Genomic DNA, 17,237 nt, shown 5'->3' on the forward strand with positions numbered 1-17,237 from the left:
GCTGGTTTTGGACCTCACTGTTGCAAAGCATTAGCTAGTTTTACTCCTGGCCACAGATGGCTGCTGTAGCACCAGCCATCACAGCCTTGTCCATTAATATTCAGGGCCCTAATTAAGAGCATTTCCTTTCGCTTCCTTCTTTTAAGGATAGAGATTTCCTTGCAGAAGCCACCAGCCAACTTCTGAGTCCTGAGAGACCCACGATGTTCCACAGCATCCCTCACCCAAATCGATCAGATCAGCTTGCGTGAATTCTGGAGGAGAATCCCAGCTCTGTCTCTCCCAGTTATCACAATGCTACAAAGAAAAAAAAAAATGCACGGCTTCATCTTAGGTATTTAGCTCATTCTAAGTAATTTCCGCACCTAGCGTGAGACTCGAACTCCCCACCCTGAGATTAAGAGCCATGAGCTCCCCCAGCTGAGCCAGCCAGGTGTCCCTCCACGGGTTCATCTTCAACTTCAGCAGGTCTTTCTTCCATGTATGATGTTGAGTCGCGGCAAAGGAGGGACTGGAAGTAAACCAGTAGCCTAAGGGACAAACATTTTGTCTATGTCTTGTATCAAGTGGTTTGCAACTGTAGCTCTTCATACATCACGTTTACAAGTGGGTACAATGTGGATACATTGTTGCAATCAGGATATCCTGTTTATAATGGCAAATACTCTCTCTCCATCTCCTGCTTGTCCTTTTCAGATGAATTCATCAGGCTTTGATCACACACACACACAAAAAATTGTGTTGCGCAATCAAATCAGTTGGTGTCTTTTTTGTAGGTTCTGGGTTTGAAATCTATCCCAACAGATGGCTATTATCGTTTAAAAAAAAAAAAAAGAAAAGAAAAGAAAAGAAAGTTGTATCCTGGACCAAGGCTGTGGCCGGGGACTGGGAAGGCTTGCCTGCGGCTTACTGCCTTCTGCCCTGGTTTCGGAGCACAAATTCTGAGTAGTAAGGGTCCCACGGGGCAGGCGGGTGTGTGGGGCAGGGGTGGGGTCACGATGGAAGTGTGTGTTGGGACACAAGGCAGCCTGAAACCTCCTGTTTGAACATCTCTGCAGTTTCCCCGATTCCCTCCGGCTGCTATGCATCTTTCTCCACCTTCTCCTGCCACACCCCTACCTCGTCCGTCAATCAGAACAAAGTGTGCTGCTTGAGCGTGCATCACGGAGCCCCAGCCCTCGCCGCGCACCCCCCGCCCCCGCCCGCCACACCGGTCTCCAGACTCCGTTTTCTGATCCCAGGGTGCCCATAGGGAAGCCAGAGGATGTGTGTCCCTCAGAGTTTCCCCAGAGGGCTGCTAATATTGCCTGCTCGGGGCTGACCCAGGTCTGGTGAGTGGGTGGGAGGCTCGGAGGCTGAGTCCTGGGCAATGTTTCCTTCTGTCAACTCCACCATGCACCTGCCATTGTTTCCTGTTCTGCCGAGAGCTGCTAGAACCTACGCCTTCTGGAGACCATACGGGGGTAACAGGATACAGAGGGTTGTTGGAGGGACAGTAGAGCCATGGGGTTTCTTCCCCAAGCCAGCAGGGAAGAGCCATTCACCCCAACCTTCCTATGCTCTCATGGAAAGGGCATCCACTTCTGCTCTCAGGTCCTGTCTTTGTTTTTGGAGGCTGGGGAGGAAGTGCTCCCAGCAGCTGGGGGTGGAGACCAGGGAAGCAGTCTGGACCCTATGGTGAACAGGATGGCCCACCCCAGCTAGGCTGAGAGGCAGAGCCCTGCAGGGAGCTGGGGTAACCTGACTTTTGCTCCTGATAATTCGCCCAGATGCCCAGGATGTGAATGTGTCCAAGAGCCGGAGCCTTGTGCTCTACTTGGAGAGAGATGTGCCCACTCCGTGGAGAGGAGGGAGGCTGCCCTCTGCACAGTCCATCAGCTAGCAGGAACTCCCATCGGCATGCAGACCCCAGATGGTGCCCCCTGCCTTTTGTCTTGATTGTCCCACACAGACCCCCGAGACATATGTCAAGGAACCTGTGGGGGAGACCAGGGAAGGGAAAACACCCCCATTTCTTCCCTCAGGGCAGAGGGTTCTGCTTGGCTCAACCCCCAGCTGGCTTCCACCCAGAAGGTTCTCTTGCTAAAGGACAGAGTTTCTCAATGAGGCTCAATGTCAGGAAACATTTTCAGTTGTTACAAGTGGGGGTTTCGGTGTTCCCGGCACTTGAATGTGGAGACCAGGGGTGATGCTCAGAATCCTACAAGATGCACAGGACGTCCCACCTCAAAGAATGGTGCAACCTCAGATGCCAGTCCTGCTGATGCCAAGAAACAATGCTTTAAAACAAGGGACTCTATCCAGTCACCCAACCATCCATCCATCCATCTGTCCATCCAACCACACATCTGTCCATCCATTCATCCATCTACACATCCATCCATCCAACCATCCATCTGTCCATCCAACCACACATCTGTCCATCCATCCATCGGTCCATCCATCCAACCACACACCCGTCAATCTGTCCATCCATCCATCCATCCATCCATCCATCCGAGTGGTTAGCACCCCAGGGATGATTCTGCTTCTCAGGGGATCATTGACAATGTCTGGAGTTGTTTCTGGGTGTCACAACTGATGGGGGAAACAGCATGCTTCTGGCACCTGGTGGGTGGAAATCAGGGACACTGCTCCATACCCTACAGTGCATGGGATGCCCCACATCATAAAGTGACCTACACCACATATCACTAGACCTACACCACTAGTCACTAGGTGGAAGTCCTGCTGCTGGGTAACTTCTAAGCCGTAAAAAGGGAACAGTTTGGGAATCCACGTAGTAAAGGAGTCAGGAGCTGCCTGGGACATTTGGAAACAGATCTCTGATTGTTGGAGGTCTGTCCAGGAGCCATTCCTCACCAGAGGGCCTTTGCACACAGTACTCCACAGTTTGCTCACTTGAGGCCAGAATGAGCCATGCCATGGATGTCGGGGGACACTTGGCAAATATTGGAGCCAACAGCGAGACCAGCACAGAGCCCAGGAAACCTCCACCTTCCCCTGGAAGCAAGAGGCCTGTTGGGGGCTGAGCAGGACTCATGTGGGACCTGACTCTTCCCCTGTATGTCCAGCTTCATGAGAATGTTTCTCCTCTTCCAGCCTGGTGGGTCAGGGATAGACAACAGGGGTACTGACACCAGCGGGGGCTTGCCCCAGATATTTCTCAGTTCCCGATCCTCCCACCGACCATCCAGGGGCTGCAGGGAGTTCGAGGAACCTTCTAGAGGCTCCATAGCCCTGCAGATACCTGTCCAGACCCCAGAAGGAATGAAGCATGCGCACACAGCCCATGGTGGGGACAGAGAGCTCCATGCGTCTTCTCCGTTTGGACAGACCAGCAATACCTTAATGGTACAGCAGATGTGCATCCCGGAGTCCCCTAGGGTAGAAATGGTCAGCGTGATGAGGTGAGTCCTACACTCTTGGTTTCCAGGTGGCTCTACCCAGTGCTTGACCTGCTTTCAATTTCTTAACAGCTCTGGTCCTATCTGTGATGTGCGGTGAAACCCCCGACCCGTGCCTATCCCCTGAGGCTGGCGGTTATAGATCGAGATGCCGTCTTTATGGACGGTGGCTTCTAGAACTAGGGGACCTTCCTTTCTCTGTCTCTGCCCCTTCTTTTCCGAGGCCAGGGAACCTCCTTGACTTTGGAGCATGCCAAGTTCCTGGTCCCTGTGGGGTCGCGAGTGGGTGCGCACGGACGCATCCACCCGCTCGCGGCGACCTGCGGGCCCGCACAGCCGCCCTCCTGCACGCGCACGCGCGCCCTTGCTCACGCACACACTCACTGGAGCCTCCGCCCATGCGCGCACGGATTCAACTGCTGAGGCGCCAAGGCTTCATTTATCTTGCGATCCTCTCCCGCGTCCGGGCGTGCGCCGCCGGTGCCTGACTCTTTCCTTCGCCCACCCCGGGAGGCTGTACGATCCAGTGCGCCGCGGTCCCTGCGGGTAGGTTTCCCAGCGTGGCCTCTCCAGCGCAGCCGGCTGGCCTTGGGCCCAGACTACGGGGCCACTGCAAACATTTACTCTGGAACGGGCTGGGTAAAGGTTAAATGTCCCAACCTCGACACCTCGGGCTCTCGGATTCCGCGGGGAGGGGGCCGCGGGGGGCAGGGGCGGGGCGCGGGATCGGAAGGCGGCCGCGGGCCCAGTACGGCTCTCTCCCGGCCGCGGGACCCGCGGCAGGCGGCGCGCGGGGGAGGCCGGCTGGGGCTGCGGCTCCTCGGTGGGGGACCCGCGCCCGGGAGACTGAGCGGGGGTGGGGCCGGGCTTCCGGCGAGCGGCCAATCGCGGGGCGCGGGCCGCGGAGCCCTCCCAGCGCCGACCGGGCCAGAGGCCGCGGGAGCGCGCAGGAGGTGTGGGGGGCGAGGGGTTGCGGGGGGCTCGGGAGCAATTTGGGGAGGGCGCCCCGGGAGGTGCGGGAGCGCTAGGGAGGCGCGGGACGGTGGGCGTGGCGAGGGCGGGGGCTGCGGGAGCGCGCAGGGGGTGCGGGGGCGTGGAGGCCTCTTGGTGGTGCTGGGGGCCCCGGGGGCGCAGGGCTGCCCGAGCGCCCACGGCCGAGGTGTGCTGGGTGGGGAGCGCACTGGGGTCCTCGCGAGAAAGGAGGTGACGGGGCCGCGGGGCCGGGGGAGCTCGGGACCCCAGGAGCGCGGAGGAGGGGCGGGTCGCAGGTGACTCCGTAGCAGTCGGGAAGTCGAGGCTCGCGGAGCTGGAGCCCAGGACGAACCAGAGCCGGGAGAAAGTCGGGGGCGCAGCGGGGACGCTTCTGAAACCCGGGCAGGCAAGGGCCTGAGGGTGTCCCAGGGCAGAGAGGACAAGCGGGGCGCAGACGGTTGCAGGGGACTCTGGGGCAAGGACCGGGCGTCGCGGGGAGCCTGGCTGTAAGGCAGAGGCTGCCCAGGAGCACGGAGGGCGAGGTGCAGGGCGTGGGGGTCGTGGCTGTGGCTTCCGTTCAGTGGCGCACAGCTGACCCGGGGCGGATAAGGGGGCTGTGGGTTGGGGTACAGCTATGGGTGTCTGGAATGCTGAGCTGTCGCCTGCAGGCCTGGAAATCTGCGAGGGTCCCCTGGAGACCACGCCTCCGCTGGGCCCTGCCTCAGGCGGCAGAGTTCACCCACCACGCCCAAGAGAGCCCAGGCGCACGGCGGCCCCACTGTGCCTAAACCATGCCGGGTGAGTCTGCAAACGCCTTCTGTCCAGCCTCCCTGTTCCGACTGGTCCCTGTGAGATACATCTGCTCTGGGGAGAACCCCCCCCCCCCCCCCGCCGCCTTTGCCTGCACAATCACCCCCAAGCCCCTCGTCTCCCCAGGGCCTCCCCAGCGTGTCCCTGGGTTTGCAGAGACTGGCCCTGCCAGGCGCAGATGGAGAAGGGCTGAGTCTCACCCGCCTGGAGGGGTCCATTTATAGCCTGGTCGGGGGGGGGCCTCCAGATTCCTGAATTTCCCTTCTGTAAAACGCAGCCCTAGGACTTTAAATGGGCTTGTTTCTGGAGCACAAAATTTCACTGAGTGCTTTTCTGACCTACTGGTAGACAGATAGGAAGCTCATGTCCCTAAAAGTTTAGGAACACAGTGCCTTTGGGGTTTCCCAAGTTCAGACCACAGGCACACTTCGTTATTCCAGTAAAATGGAGATAACTCCTCTCACCCCACCCCGCCAGCAGGGCAGCGGGCTAGGGCTGGCCACACGGCTGGGGCTTACGGCAAGGGCAGGCCCCCACCAAGGATCAGATTTACTCCTACGTACCTGCCTTTCCAGGGGGCTTGTGGACATCCGATGTGGACAGTTCAGAGGGTTAGAAATTACATAATGGGATTGTGGCCTTAACCCGTAAGAGAGAGACATCTTCTGTTTTTATCAAGACCTCCACCTTGCCCCAGACCACACATGACCATCCATGAGCCCCCTCACACACACACTTTTTTCTTAAACAACAGGTAACTTTGTCTCAGAGGAGCAATCTGGTAAAATCACAGAGCAGTTTCCAGACTGCCCTCTCCCTGTCTGGCCTCAGAGAGGAAAATGGTTGTGGCGGGCCCCGAGGCATGGTTTCCTGTGGTTCCCGCTGTAGGAATCTAGCCGGAGGAGAAGCAGAACGGGTTTCTCTGTTCCCGGGAGCCGTTTGCAGGTCCCCAGAACGAAAACCACTTTCCCCCCCCCAAACCCGCGAGGGTCTGTATAATGGCAGCATTCAATGAGCAACCTTTGGACGCATCTCCATCAGCCTTGGAATGTGCTCGAAGACCTGACGTGGGTATTTGGGGAACAAAAACCACCTTTGAGTAAAAGGTCAGGGACGGAGGGGGAAGCTGGCCGTGTTATTTTGGGGAGGGGGGAGGGTGGATAGAAAATGGAGCGAGTGGAAGATGCACAAGGACCAGAAATGGATAAAAATGAACCTTTCTCCCAGATTTGTTTGAAACTCTCAGTCACCACATTCTTTGGGTGGAACTTCATGTTGAGAGAATATTAATTTTTTTTTTTCTTAAATCATTGCTTGGCGTACAGCCACTCGTGTTTTGTGTTTCCCCGAGTCCCCACCCTGGCGCCATGTTGGGGGACAGCGGACTCTAATTACGTCTTGGGACAGTCACGGAGGTTCTTTGATGCCACCATGAGACTTGGTCATTGGTAACTTCTTAAAAGCAAGACCGTGTGGCCCCTGGAGACCTGTTAATGAATTTCCATCCTGTTACCTTAAAATCCACTGGTCTGTCTTTGTGCCTCTAATGGTGGCTCTTCTCCTTGAGGGATCTCACAACATCAGGCGTGGGGCCCTGGTGGCCAGCCTTCAGATGGGCACGTCTTCCTTGCAGAGCGTGATTTTGTGTGTTGGGGTCGCTGAAGAGAGGGGGTCTGCTCTCCCAGGGTGCTCTGGTGTCACCCTGTTGACAGGACCATGAATCCTTCTATCCTAAGGACAGAGTTTATGCCTTCTGTAGACCCAGCACTATCTCTGTCCATCCTGCAAATCACGGGGCCCACAGGAGATATGTCTGAAGGATTCTCATTGAATCAGGAAGCTGCAGGACAAATACCAGTCCTCCGTGTGTCACTTGGGGTCCCCAAAGCCCTCCCAGATGATGTGCTCCCCTCCATGAACCATGGAGCAGCTCTGCTCCCAGGACCTCCCAGCTTCCCCCTGCCTCACACGTGACTCTTTCTCATGTGGAAGCAGCTGATGTGTTCAAACAAAGTAGGTCTGAAACTTGAGATGGTTGGAAATCTAATTGTTCTGGTGTCTGGTTTGATAACTCTCCCGGGAAGGAGGCCCATATTTATCAACCATGGTTGAGTCAAAACAGACCCCGACAATTGGATTGCGGTTTCCTTAGTGATCCTTGAGAGGATTAAGGAGGAGGAATAATCTAGTTGGGTACTTTTCATGTCTTCCTATTACCTTCCATTCAGAAGGACCTCGATGTTCTCTTTAGAAATATCCAACCAAGATGGGTTGTGAATTTTATTTTTCTTTGAGGAGGATCCAGTTTGAATTGCTGACATAAGAAATATGTAGCAAGTTACAGTGATAGAAATGGAGCCCGAGAGGGTAACCAGGTGATTGCTCTGCTATTTTCTCTAGTGTGGGTGTGGCATTACCGGGTCTGCTTCCCGAGTTTAATGCCCCAATTTATTAGGGTCTTAGGGCTGCCGTAACAAATCCCCCAGATAGGATGCCTTAAAGAGTATATATTTTTTTCCTCCCAGTCCTAGAAGCTGGGAATCTGAGATCCATGTGGGGCTGAGGTTGGGAGTCCTAGATCCAGGTGGGGCTGAGGCGGGTTCCCCCTGAGGTCTTTCTGCTTCGTGTGTAGAAACCACGTTCTCCCCATGTCCTCACGTGGTCATCCCTTTGTGTGTATGTCTGTGTTCCTAAGGACCCCAATCTTGGCAGATCAGGACTCACGCCAGTGACCTCAGTTTACCTCTTTCAAGACCCCATCTCCAAATATACCCATATTTCTGATTACAGCAGTTACATTTATGTCCTTACCAAAATGCAGCAAAACCAGTGTATGCATTAACCAATTTTGGTGACTTTGCTCTTTGTGTTATATTTTGTCTAGTACTTTCCCTTGAGCTAGTGCAGCTGCACCTTCCTCTTGTCTGGTCAATCATCCCGACATAGCGTGGTCTGTTCTGGACATGGGACTCTGTTGTCACCCTGAGGTCTCTAGAGGACCCCAGTCTTTGTTCCCATGTCTCAGATATGTCCATAGGGGGTGTCTCCTGCCCCTCGAACATCTCATCGATACAGGTGGATAGATATATGATAGATAAGATGGATAGATGGATGGATGGATGGATAGATAGCTGTGATAGATGGATAGATTGATGACAGATAGATATGATGAACGGATGGGTAGATAGATGGATGGATGTATAGATGGATAGATAGACATATGGATGGATGGATGGATAGATGGATGATGGATGGATAGATGGAAAGATGGATGGATGGATGGATGGTTGGATGGATGGGTGGTTGGATGGATGGTTGGATGGACGGATGGTTGGATGGACGGATGGTTGGATGATAGATACATAGACAGACATAGGAATGGATGGATAGATGGATGGATACTTGGATAGATAGACATGATGGATGGATGGATGGTTGGATGGATGGATGGATGGATGGATAGATGGATAGATATATGGATGATGGATAGATAGACACAGGGATGGATGGATAGATGGGAAGATGGATGGATGGATGGATGGATGATAGATACATAGAAGGACACAGGGATGGATGGATGGATGGATGGATGGATGGATACGTGGATGGATAGATAGACATGATGGATGGATAGATGGATGATAAATTGTAGATAGATGAATGGATGGATGGACTGATGGATGGATGAATGGTAAATAGGCAGACATAAGAATGGATAGATGGATGGATAAATGGTTGGATAGATAATAGATATGATGGGTGGATAGATGGGTAGACAGGCAGATACATATATACATACATACTCTGGGGAGCTGCAAAGTTGAGTTTGGAACTTTACTCTCTGAGAATAACCCACAACTCACGGTGGAGAGGCCAGGAGTTCACAGACCCTTCTTAATTTGGGAAAGCAGCAGCAGCAGGAGCAGCAAGAACAGGGAGACAGGAGCCTGTTGTAACAGGCACATTTTGGGATTTACCCCCGTGGAATGTAGAAGGTCAAGGAGGTGGCCCCCCCATTCTGGAAAGGGGGCCTCAGAAGTTTGCATTTGTCACGTTATATTTAGTGAGAACGCCAGTCCTCTGGGCCCCGCTTGGGGAGCTGCTGGCCCGGAGAGGGGAGTACTCTCTGCTCTTTGAGAAGTGAGGTCTGTGTGTTCTCACCCCGCGGTGCGTGCTGCGAATTTTAATTTCTGCACACAGCACGGGAGCCTGCACCGGATTTCTTTAAACTGCTGTCTCTCTCCCGGCAACACGCTCCCGGAGGAGCAGGAATTAAGCCGGTTGGAAGTCCCCATGAAAGCTACCACCACCGCAAGGATGCGCTTAGACTGGAAATTGCGGTCAATTGGATCCTCTGTTTGCATTTTGTCCCCTCTGAGTGAGACCCTGTGAAACTGGGCATCGTTTTGTGTTGCTGTTTCGTTTTGTTCTGAGTTGGGCAGGCGTCTGGATCCTACTTCAGATACTTGGGCAGTTGCTTACAGGTTTTGATTTGTTTGTGTCTCAGATGCAGGTGTTTGGGGTGAGTTTTTTTTTTTTTTTTTTTTTTTTTTTTTTTTTACACTCGAATGCAGAGAAAAATAAGGCATCACTCGCAGGCTCCTTACGCCGTCGGTGTGTTTCTGTGTGTGTTTGTGTGTTTTCAAAGTGAAAGATGTGGGGGGTGCCTGGGTGGCTCAGAGTCTTGATCTCAGAGTCATGAGTTCAAGCCCTATGTTGGGCAGAGAGATTACTAAAAATGGAAGGAAGAAAGGAAGGGAAGAAGGGAGGGAGAGGGACAGGGGGGTAGGGAGGGGGCAGGAAGGACATCAGTAAAGTGTTCCCAGAAACACTGGTAAACTATAGAGCAGTTACTTGATTCAGCTGGTGAAGCTTCAGAACCTGCCACCTCCCGATTTCCACCAGGCTCGTGACTGTGGTGTCTTTGTCCACATCTGCAGTGTCTGACCAGGCGTTCGTGACTCTGGCCACCAATGACGTCTACTCCCAGGGCGCGCTGGTCCTGGGACAGTCCCTGAGGAACCAGCGTGCGACCAGGAAACTGGTGGTGCTCATCACCCCACAGGTGTCCAGTCTGCTCAGGTAAGTCGGGGAGATGCTCCGGTGCCTGACTGGTTCCTGTGGCTCTCGGAGGTCCCCAGAAGCGTCGGTGGGTCTGGAATTCCCGCTGACTCAGTGGGCATTTGATGCTAAGTCCACTCAGTTCATCACCAAAGGAAGCAAGTGTTGTAGAGGAGGTGAGAGTTTTAAGGTTGAAAGTTGGAGCAGGTCACGTGGGGTTCTGCAGAATCTTGCATGTGCAGAATGGGTTTCTGTGTCCTTGTGCATCTCCGTCCCCGTGTGCAGTGTTCCCTGGGAAGATGAGTGGATGTTCCTGCACGGGGCTGTGCCATGTGCAAAGCTGTTCTGTGGTGGGGAGCACATGCCCTGAGTTTCTCACAATGGCTGAATGCCATGTCTTGAGATGGCCATGCAGGGCTTGAGATGGGAGGTCACGGATGAGTCCACGGTTAGGTTGACAGGGTGGATGCCTATAGGTCCTTGAGCGCGTGCTTGCAAGTGTGGACACCTGATCCTGTTGGCACCCTAGTTCTGTAGAGTGGGTTGTGCATTCCAGCCCGAGTGTGGGTTTGTTCCCATCTGTAGACACATGGATGGTGGTGTCCCCACAGTATCCTAAGTGGCACTACTTCACTAGGGAGACCATTTGTTCCTTCTGGATGCTCCTAGGTGACGGACATCATCTGGATGGAGCATGTGCATGGAGACTTCTTTTGAAGGGAGCTGCTGTAGGAACAGAGTTTCATGAATTTGGGGCATGGTCCGGATGCCTGCAATATGGAAGAACTTGCTCTTGGCCAAGGGCAAACGTAAAGAATGATGAAAGTGTTTAGTGATAGACGCGTGGGCATGAGGTTCTTCCAGTTTGTCTTGGCTGTGGGCGGTGTGCACAGGGCCGCGGTTTTCATGGGTGGGGTGAGTCTTGAAGGCAGGAGAGGAAGGTTAGAGGACACCTTCGTGAAGTTGGGTTGGCAGATGAGTCAGGCTCTGCATGAGCAGCATTTGAGGGCATGGGGAGGCCCAGAGTTTGCAGAAGCCTGGAAAAGTGTGCATGGGCTCATCTCTGGTATGAGCTCATCGCTGGCATGGCCCGCTCTGGGAAGGGGTTGTCCCACTTAGCAGGGGACACCAGGAAAGGGAGCTGGGGCCGGTGCTGGAATTCAGTCTGGTTGTAGTAGTCACAGAGGATTCATTCCTCAGTGCAAGGACATGGGCCGTGGAGGGGTTTCCTGCTCTGTCCCTCCCTACATCATTAAATAAGTGATGTCAGGTTTGCTTGTCCAGCACTCAGGGCTGAGATCTGAAAGGCCAGTTCTGATTCGGATTAGGTAGTCTGAAGCAATGAGAACCCACCCGCTCCTTGACGAAGCATCAGCCCACTTTTTGTCAAGGTGAAGGCGGAGAAGAATTTAAATCAAGGCCGAGCAGACAAAATGTTTCTCCAGGTGAAGGCGGGGACATCATACTCCAGTTAACAGCAAATAAAAATTGCTAAAAATCTAGACTTTTTAGAGACCCCATTCCATGCCACCTTCCCTGCAGACTGTGAGAGTCATTGATTTGGAAAATGTCAGAGGCTTCCCACTATTTGAGCAGAAGTGTGTAGAGTAGGAAGCCTTAAAACAGAGGGGAGTCTGCTCCCAAGCTGAGAGCAAATGAAACTGGCTTGGAAACAAGGACCTATATGAAAAAAATTCCCCATGGTGAAGAAACACCAGAAAAAAAAATGGGTATCACCAGAGGGGAACAAAGCAAATAAAGACCGTAAATGTAGATGTGTGTGTACTGACGACTTTCTAAGGTTGCGGTGATAAGGATTTCTGGATACATCCAATAAGCCATCTGGGCAAGTTTATCTGTTATTAGCAGTTGATCAGAAGTGATTCTCAAGCATGTAGGTGTTTACGGATTTTGCTACTAAAAGAAAAAAAAAATTGTCGTCTGCTGGGTGAACATTGTATCCAAAACCACAACTTAATGAGAAAGATCTTTCTGAAAGGACAGGAGGCGAGTAAGAAAACCTGGTATTGAGGGTAAATAATCATCCTAAATATATTTACTAAACTATGCACATTTAACAAGGACCCATGTTATCTGATGTATGTATTTTCGATCAAGTTTTTTTTATATTTCTTTTAAATTTATTTATTTGACAGAGATCACAAGTAGGCAGAGAGGCAGGCAGAGAGAGCGGAGGAAGCAGGCTCCCTGCTGAACAGAGACCTCAATGCGGGCCTCGATCCCAGGACCCTGAGATCATGACCTGAGCCGAAGGCAGAGGCTTAACCCACTGAGTCACCCAGGCACCCCTTAAGTTTTGATTTAAATTCCAGTTAGTTAACTTACAGTCCAATATTGGTTTCAAGCGCACAATATAGTGATTCAGGATTTCGAAACATCACCCGGTGTTCATCATGACAAGTGACCCACCCCCACCTTATCCTCATCACTTCCTTAACCCATCCCCCACCCATGGCCTCTATCTGGTATAGTTCTCCAATAAACGATGGACAGAGTTATCAGGTCACACGTAGAAGAAAGGAAAAGCAGAAACAGTCATACAGTTTTCTAAGCGTAACAACCCAGACAAGGAACCCTACATAATAAAGAGTAGAATTCACATTTCGGATACACTGCTCAAGATCCTTGGTGCGCCGACAATCATCAAATAAAGCATATTTAAAAATGCTATTTGATAACAAGCAAACACAAAGAACGGAAGAGGGAGAGTATTTTTATAGTTTTCCTAGTGTTTAACTCACAAATGAGGCAGACACGTGAGTAAATTGATCTAATGAATAATGCATGAGGTATCTCTTAAATATTATGCATTATGTAAGTGGTAATCTTTGTTCTCACCAGCATGGACCACTTAGAAAAATTGATTTTCTACTCTCAGTACGAGGAGGCATTTAATGTGTCACTTGGAGGAGGGATTGAATGTTATAGTCTTTGACTTTACTGTAATAAAACTAGACATTAATGGCAAGCTGAATTTAAAACCAGCATTACCGTTGGACATTTTAAATCAGAAATTGCTAACACTTCATAAGTGAACAAATCAAACCTTGAATTCTATGGTGCTTTAAAAAAAAAAAAAATTCGCAATATGAATGCTACCTCTAGAAACCAAAGGGGAAAACTAGAAGCATTCCAGAGAGAAACTTTAAAATCAGTGAAGAAATAAATTATCGAGGTCAAAAAAATCTTACACTAAAACAAACAAAAAATACAGAAGGCAAACAATACAAAAATTAAAATCAGTAAAGAAATTATCCAGTCGGAAAAAAAATTAAATTAAACAAAAAATACGTAAGTCAAGAGAGAAGAGATTCATAAAAACTGAAAACGGGGAACAGGAAACAAGTCCAAATGTTGGATTATCTAAGAGTAAATTAAGATGACAGAAACACAAGTATCCAGAGTTAAAGTGGAAAAGTAGTAATTTGCAAGCAACTTCGATTTTAAAAGCAAATAGGACACAGAGCACTTTGCTGGTGAGATTGATGAAATACTCGATTCTTGTAGGGAAACTCAGATGACCCTGCATTGATACTAGAAGGCATAGAAAAGACTGCTCACCAGTACCCCAGGGTAGAAAGCAGAGAATGCTATCAAAGGCTTATCTAGTAGAAGGTTCTGAGCCGGGGCAAGTTATAAAGAACGTTCTGTTACATTGGGTCCAATGAATGGATTTCCATGAGATAGGAGCTATCTCAGAGCCAAGGGGGGGGGGGGAGAATGTGTTCATTTATTTTAAGAAACCATCCTAATCTTGATACCCAAACTTGATTTACAGGTTTGGTTGTGTTTTACATGTAGATGAGAAAAGCCTTGACATACATAAGAGTAGGACGACCATGCGAAGTATATCATAGAAAAATAAATGGTGCCCGAAGGAAGACAGTTCATGACCTCTGTATAATTCAGCACATCCATGTGTACCAAGATGAATTCAGGTAGATGATGAGCGTAAAGGTAAAAATTTTTTAAGGATAGAAAAATCTTAGAAGTCAGTAAATCAGGGTGAATCAGCCTGGGCAGTATTGACATGTGGGTTTGGATGGCTCTCTGAGTTGGGACATCCTGGGCACTGGAGGGTGTGGAGGAGTGTCCCTGGTCTCCACCCATCTTATATTGGTAGGATCACCATCCACAACCAGTGTCTCCAGACCTTGCCATAGATGGGTCATTCATCTCAATGATGGATTCATTCATCTGAATGTGGGGAAACTGTCTTAAATGAAAGCAGAAGAGGCCACCAGGACCTCTATAGGTCAGAAATACTATGTGTAAAAGTAAAAGATCAAACAAATCAACTAAGGGACACATTTACAAAATCTATCATGGGGAGGAGGCTTGTTCGTCTATGTAATAGCCAAAGAAGTCTTAAAACCAAGTGTCACAAATGGACGATGGATCTCACAATGGTGGAGGGTATGAACCTCTATGGGGGATATGTATGACCAGCTAGGTTGTCAGCTGTCTTTGTAAATGTTGGTGTTTTGGAGGACAGACCTTTGTCTTTGACATCGAATGACTTCATTAGACTAGAGGCAAATTGGCTAAAACCCATTCTCTCCAAAGTGTTTCAACTTAATCAATCTGTACAGTATATTTCCTCTTGCCAAAGATGAGCTCTTTGGTCCCTAGAGAGAAACGCATCCCTTTGTCCAGATGCCTGACCTTCAGAATCAGACCGGAGGCTCCAGCAGACGCAGAGCAGGGGATGCTGTCCTGAGGGACCAAGATGGGAAACACGGGGTCTTTCTTGGTTGCCTGCTGGCCCGTCAGTCCCCCTGGTGATTGGAAGAAGTCATACTTTTTTCATAGAACGGTCCTGATAAAACCAAAAGGACTCCAGAAGAACACACGACTGTCCTCCATTCCTGTCTCCTCAGGGTCCATGAAAGCTCTCCACACCGACTTTCTTCAGTCTCCTGGTCCACTCAAGATGAACTGTAAAATATTCAGAAACACCCAGGAATCTTGGGAAGGTTCAGGATTACAGAACGAGTTAGCATTTATAGGACCCATTACATACTTTGTAATCACTGGGAGAGCTGAGGAACAGTGCTCTATGGTCCAGTGACAAATAGCGACTGGTGACCGAAAGTGACCAAGGGTGTGGGTATGAGGACCACCACTCTGCTTTTCCAGGCTGTGTGGCCCAAGGGCAGAGTGGGGTAATCTTTCTGAAAAAAGCTTCAAATTATAGTCTTGAGATTTCATTCCCAGCCCAGGCACTTATTTTGAGAAAATGGGCAGAGCTGAACAAAGGGATTTGGGGACATACATCACAGTCTATTTGTAGCAACATGGAGTGATATTTTTTTGCCTTCCACCCTCCCCGCCCCTGCTCCAGGATCTTTATACAACCCTAAGGATGCCATAAATTCCATAAATAACTGGGTTAAAAGCAAGGGAACCTTGGCGATGAGATAGTGCTTTCTCAGAGATGTAGGTACTTTTAATAGCATTTGATGAAAAAGCATCAAAAAAAATATAAGATACAAGCTGGTACAGGATATAACAGATAGATCCCGGAAGCACCAACATCTGCTTCCTAATGGAAGTTTCAAAAGGAGTGAAAGAGAGAGAACAAATTGTAGGAATTAACTCCTCTCCTATTTCGGCTCTGAGAATGCTGTCCCTTGAGTGTCGAGCAGAATGAGTGGACACACATGTCGATACCCAGAGGTGGTGTTAACAGAGCACCAAGAGCAGAGGAAAGTGCTAAAAGCATTTCAGCGTTGGTCAGGTTGAGAGAGTGGATGTCTCGCATTTTCTGGGCAAAGGAATTTCATGTGTCTGTCTACAGAAGTATAGTTGATGTAGCGTAGTACATTAGTTTCCAGTGTGTGGCACAGTGATTTGATGTTCTGTGCATTATAGAATGCTCACCAAAATAAGTAGGGTCACTGTACAGAATTTTGACGGTATTATTTCTACATCCCCTGGGCTGTACTCTTCACCTCTGTGACTTACTCCCTTTACACTGGGAAGTTTGTACCTCTTAATCCCTCTCACCTGTTTTACACCCCCCCCCACCCTCCCAGGCGGCAAAATAATTTTGCAATGAGTTTTCCATATCTAGCCAAATCTGTGCAATTCAAAAGCAAATTAAATATGTTCCACATACATAAAAGCTTGATTTTACCCCTGGATGTTGTTTGGGAGCAGAATTACTTGAGGATATCCTCAAGCACACTGAATTGTAAATCGAAGGAAGAAAAACTTACAATAAAGACCTAACACTAAGCCAATCATATGAGTCAAACTCAAAGTTAATTCTAACTGTGTTGAGGCACAGTTATGAAAATAATCTGGAATTTGCTCTCCATGCAGAGGTGAATGAGGGGGGCCGAGGGGCAGACGTGAACATAGGCTGATGTTCCTGTCTCATCTGGAATGAGGATAGAGATGCTTTCTTGGCATTCAGTAGAGAATATAAGCTCTAAATAATGTGTGTCGAAATACGAGGGTGGTAACCATTAGAAGACTAGAAAGGATATGTACAACTTCCCAAGCATTCATGGAAAATGCATGGAATGTGGGAAAAAATGTTATCCCTGCAGTGGATGGTGGGAAAGGATTAGAAAGAAGAAGAGACTCTGATACACATTTAAAAAAAAAGGAGGGGACTCCGCTCGAATATATCAATGATCATACTAAAGGTAAACGGGTTTAAAACCCCATTTAAAGGAGAGAGAAGTAGACATAAAATCCAGTCGTATCCTAGACATGTACAGGAGGCAACTTCAATCACAACACAAAATGTTGAAAATAAAGGATGCCTTTGAGAGTATATGATTCTGTTCCTAACCAGGACTTAGTTAGTATACCTGCCCTTGTGATTTTCCATCTATGACTTTTTCTCCTTCTTTCCTCATGTGTCACGACCTTGACATTTTCAAGGAGTACTAGTCATTTGTTTTACAGAATTTGGGGGGCTTGCATTTGTCCATTATTTTTTCAGTAGTACAC

General features: G+C 49.7%; 1 protein-coding gene across 8 annotated transcripts in view; it reads left to right on the forward strand.

Moving 5' to 3' along the window:
* Nucleotides 1-3,823: 3,823 nt before the first annotated feature.
* The window catches only part of GYG2 (glycogenin 2), a 36,598-nt gene continuing 23,184 nt past the window's right edge, over nt 3,824-17,237 (forward strand). For 4 of the 8 annotated variants that reach the window (XM_004768303.3, XM_004768308.3, XM_013064450.2 and 1 more), the window contains exons 1-3: nt 3,824-3,953; nt 5,048-5,177; nt 10,130-10,271. In XM_004768303.3, coding sequence (XP_004768360.2) covers nt 5,171-5,177; nt 10,130-10,271 — 149 coding nt within the window. In that variant the 5' untranslated portion in view covers nt 3,824-3,953; nt 5,048-5,170. The other 4 variants (XM_045089259.1, XM_004768305.2, XM_004768306.3 and 1 more) reach the window with 4 other exon arrangements.

This window comes from Mustela putorius, unplaced genomic scaffold (genome assembly GCF_011764305.1).
Source record: "Mustela putorius furo isolate JIRA1106 unplaced genomic scaffold, ASM1176430v1.1 tig00003836_pilon_pilon_pilon, whole genome shotgun sequence".
Taxonomy (NCBI): domain Eukaryota; kingdom Metazoa; phylum Chordata; class Mammalia; order Carnivora; family Mustelidae; genus Mustela; species Mustela putorius.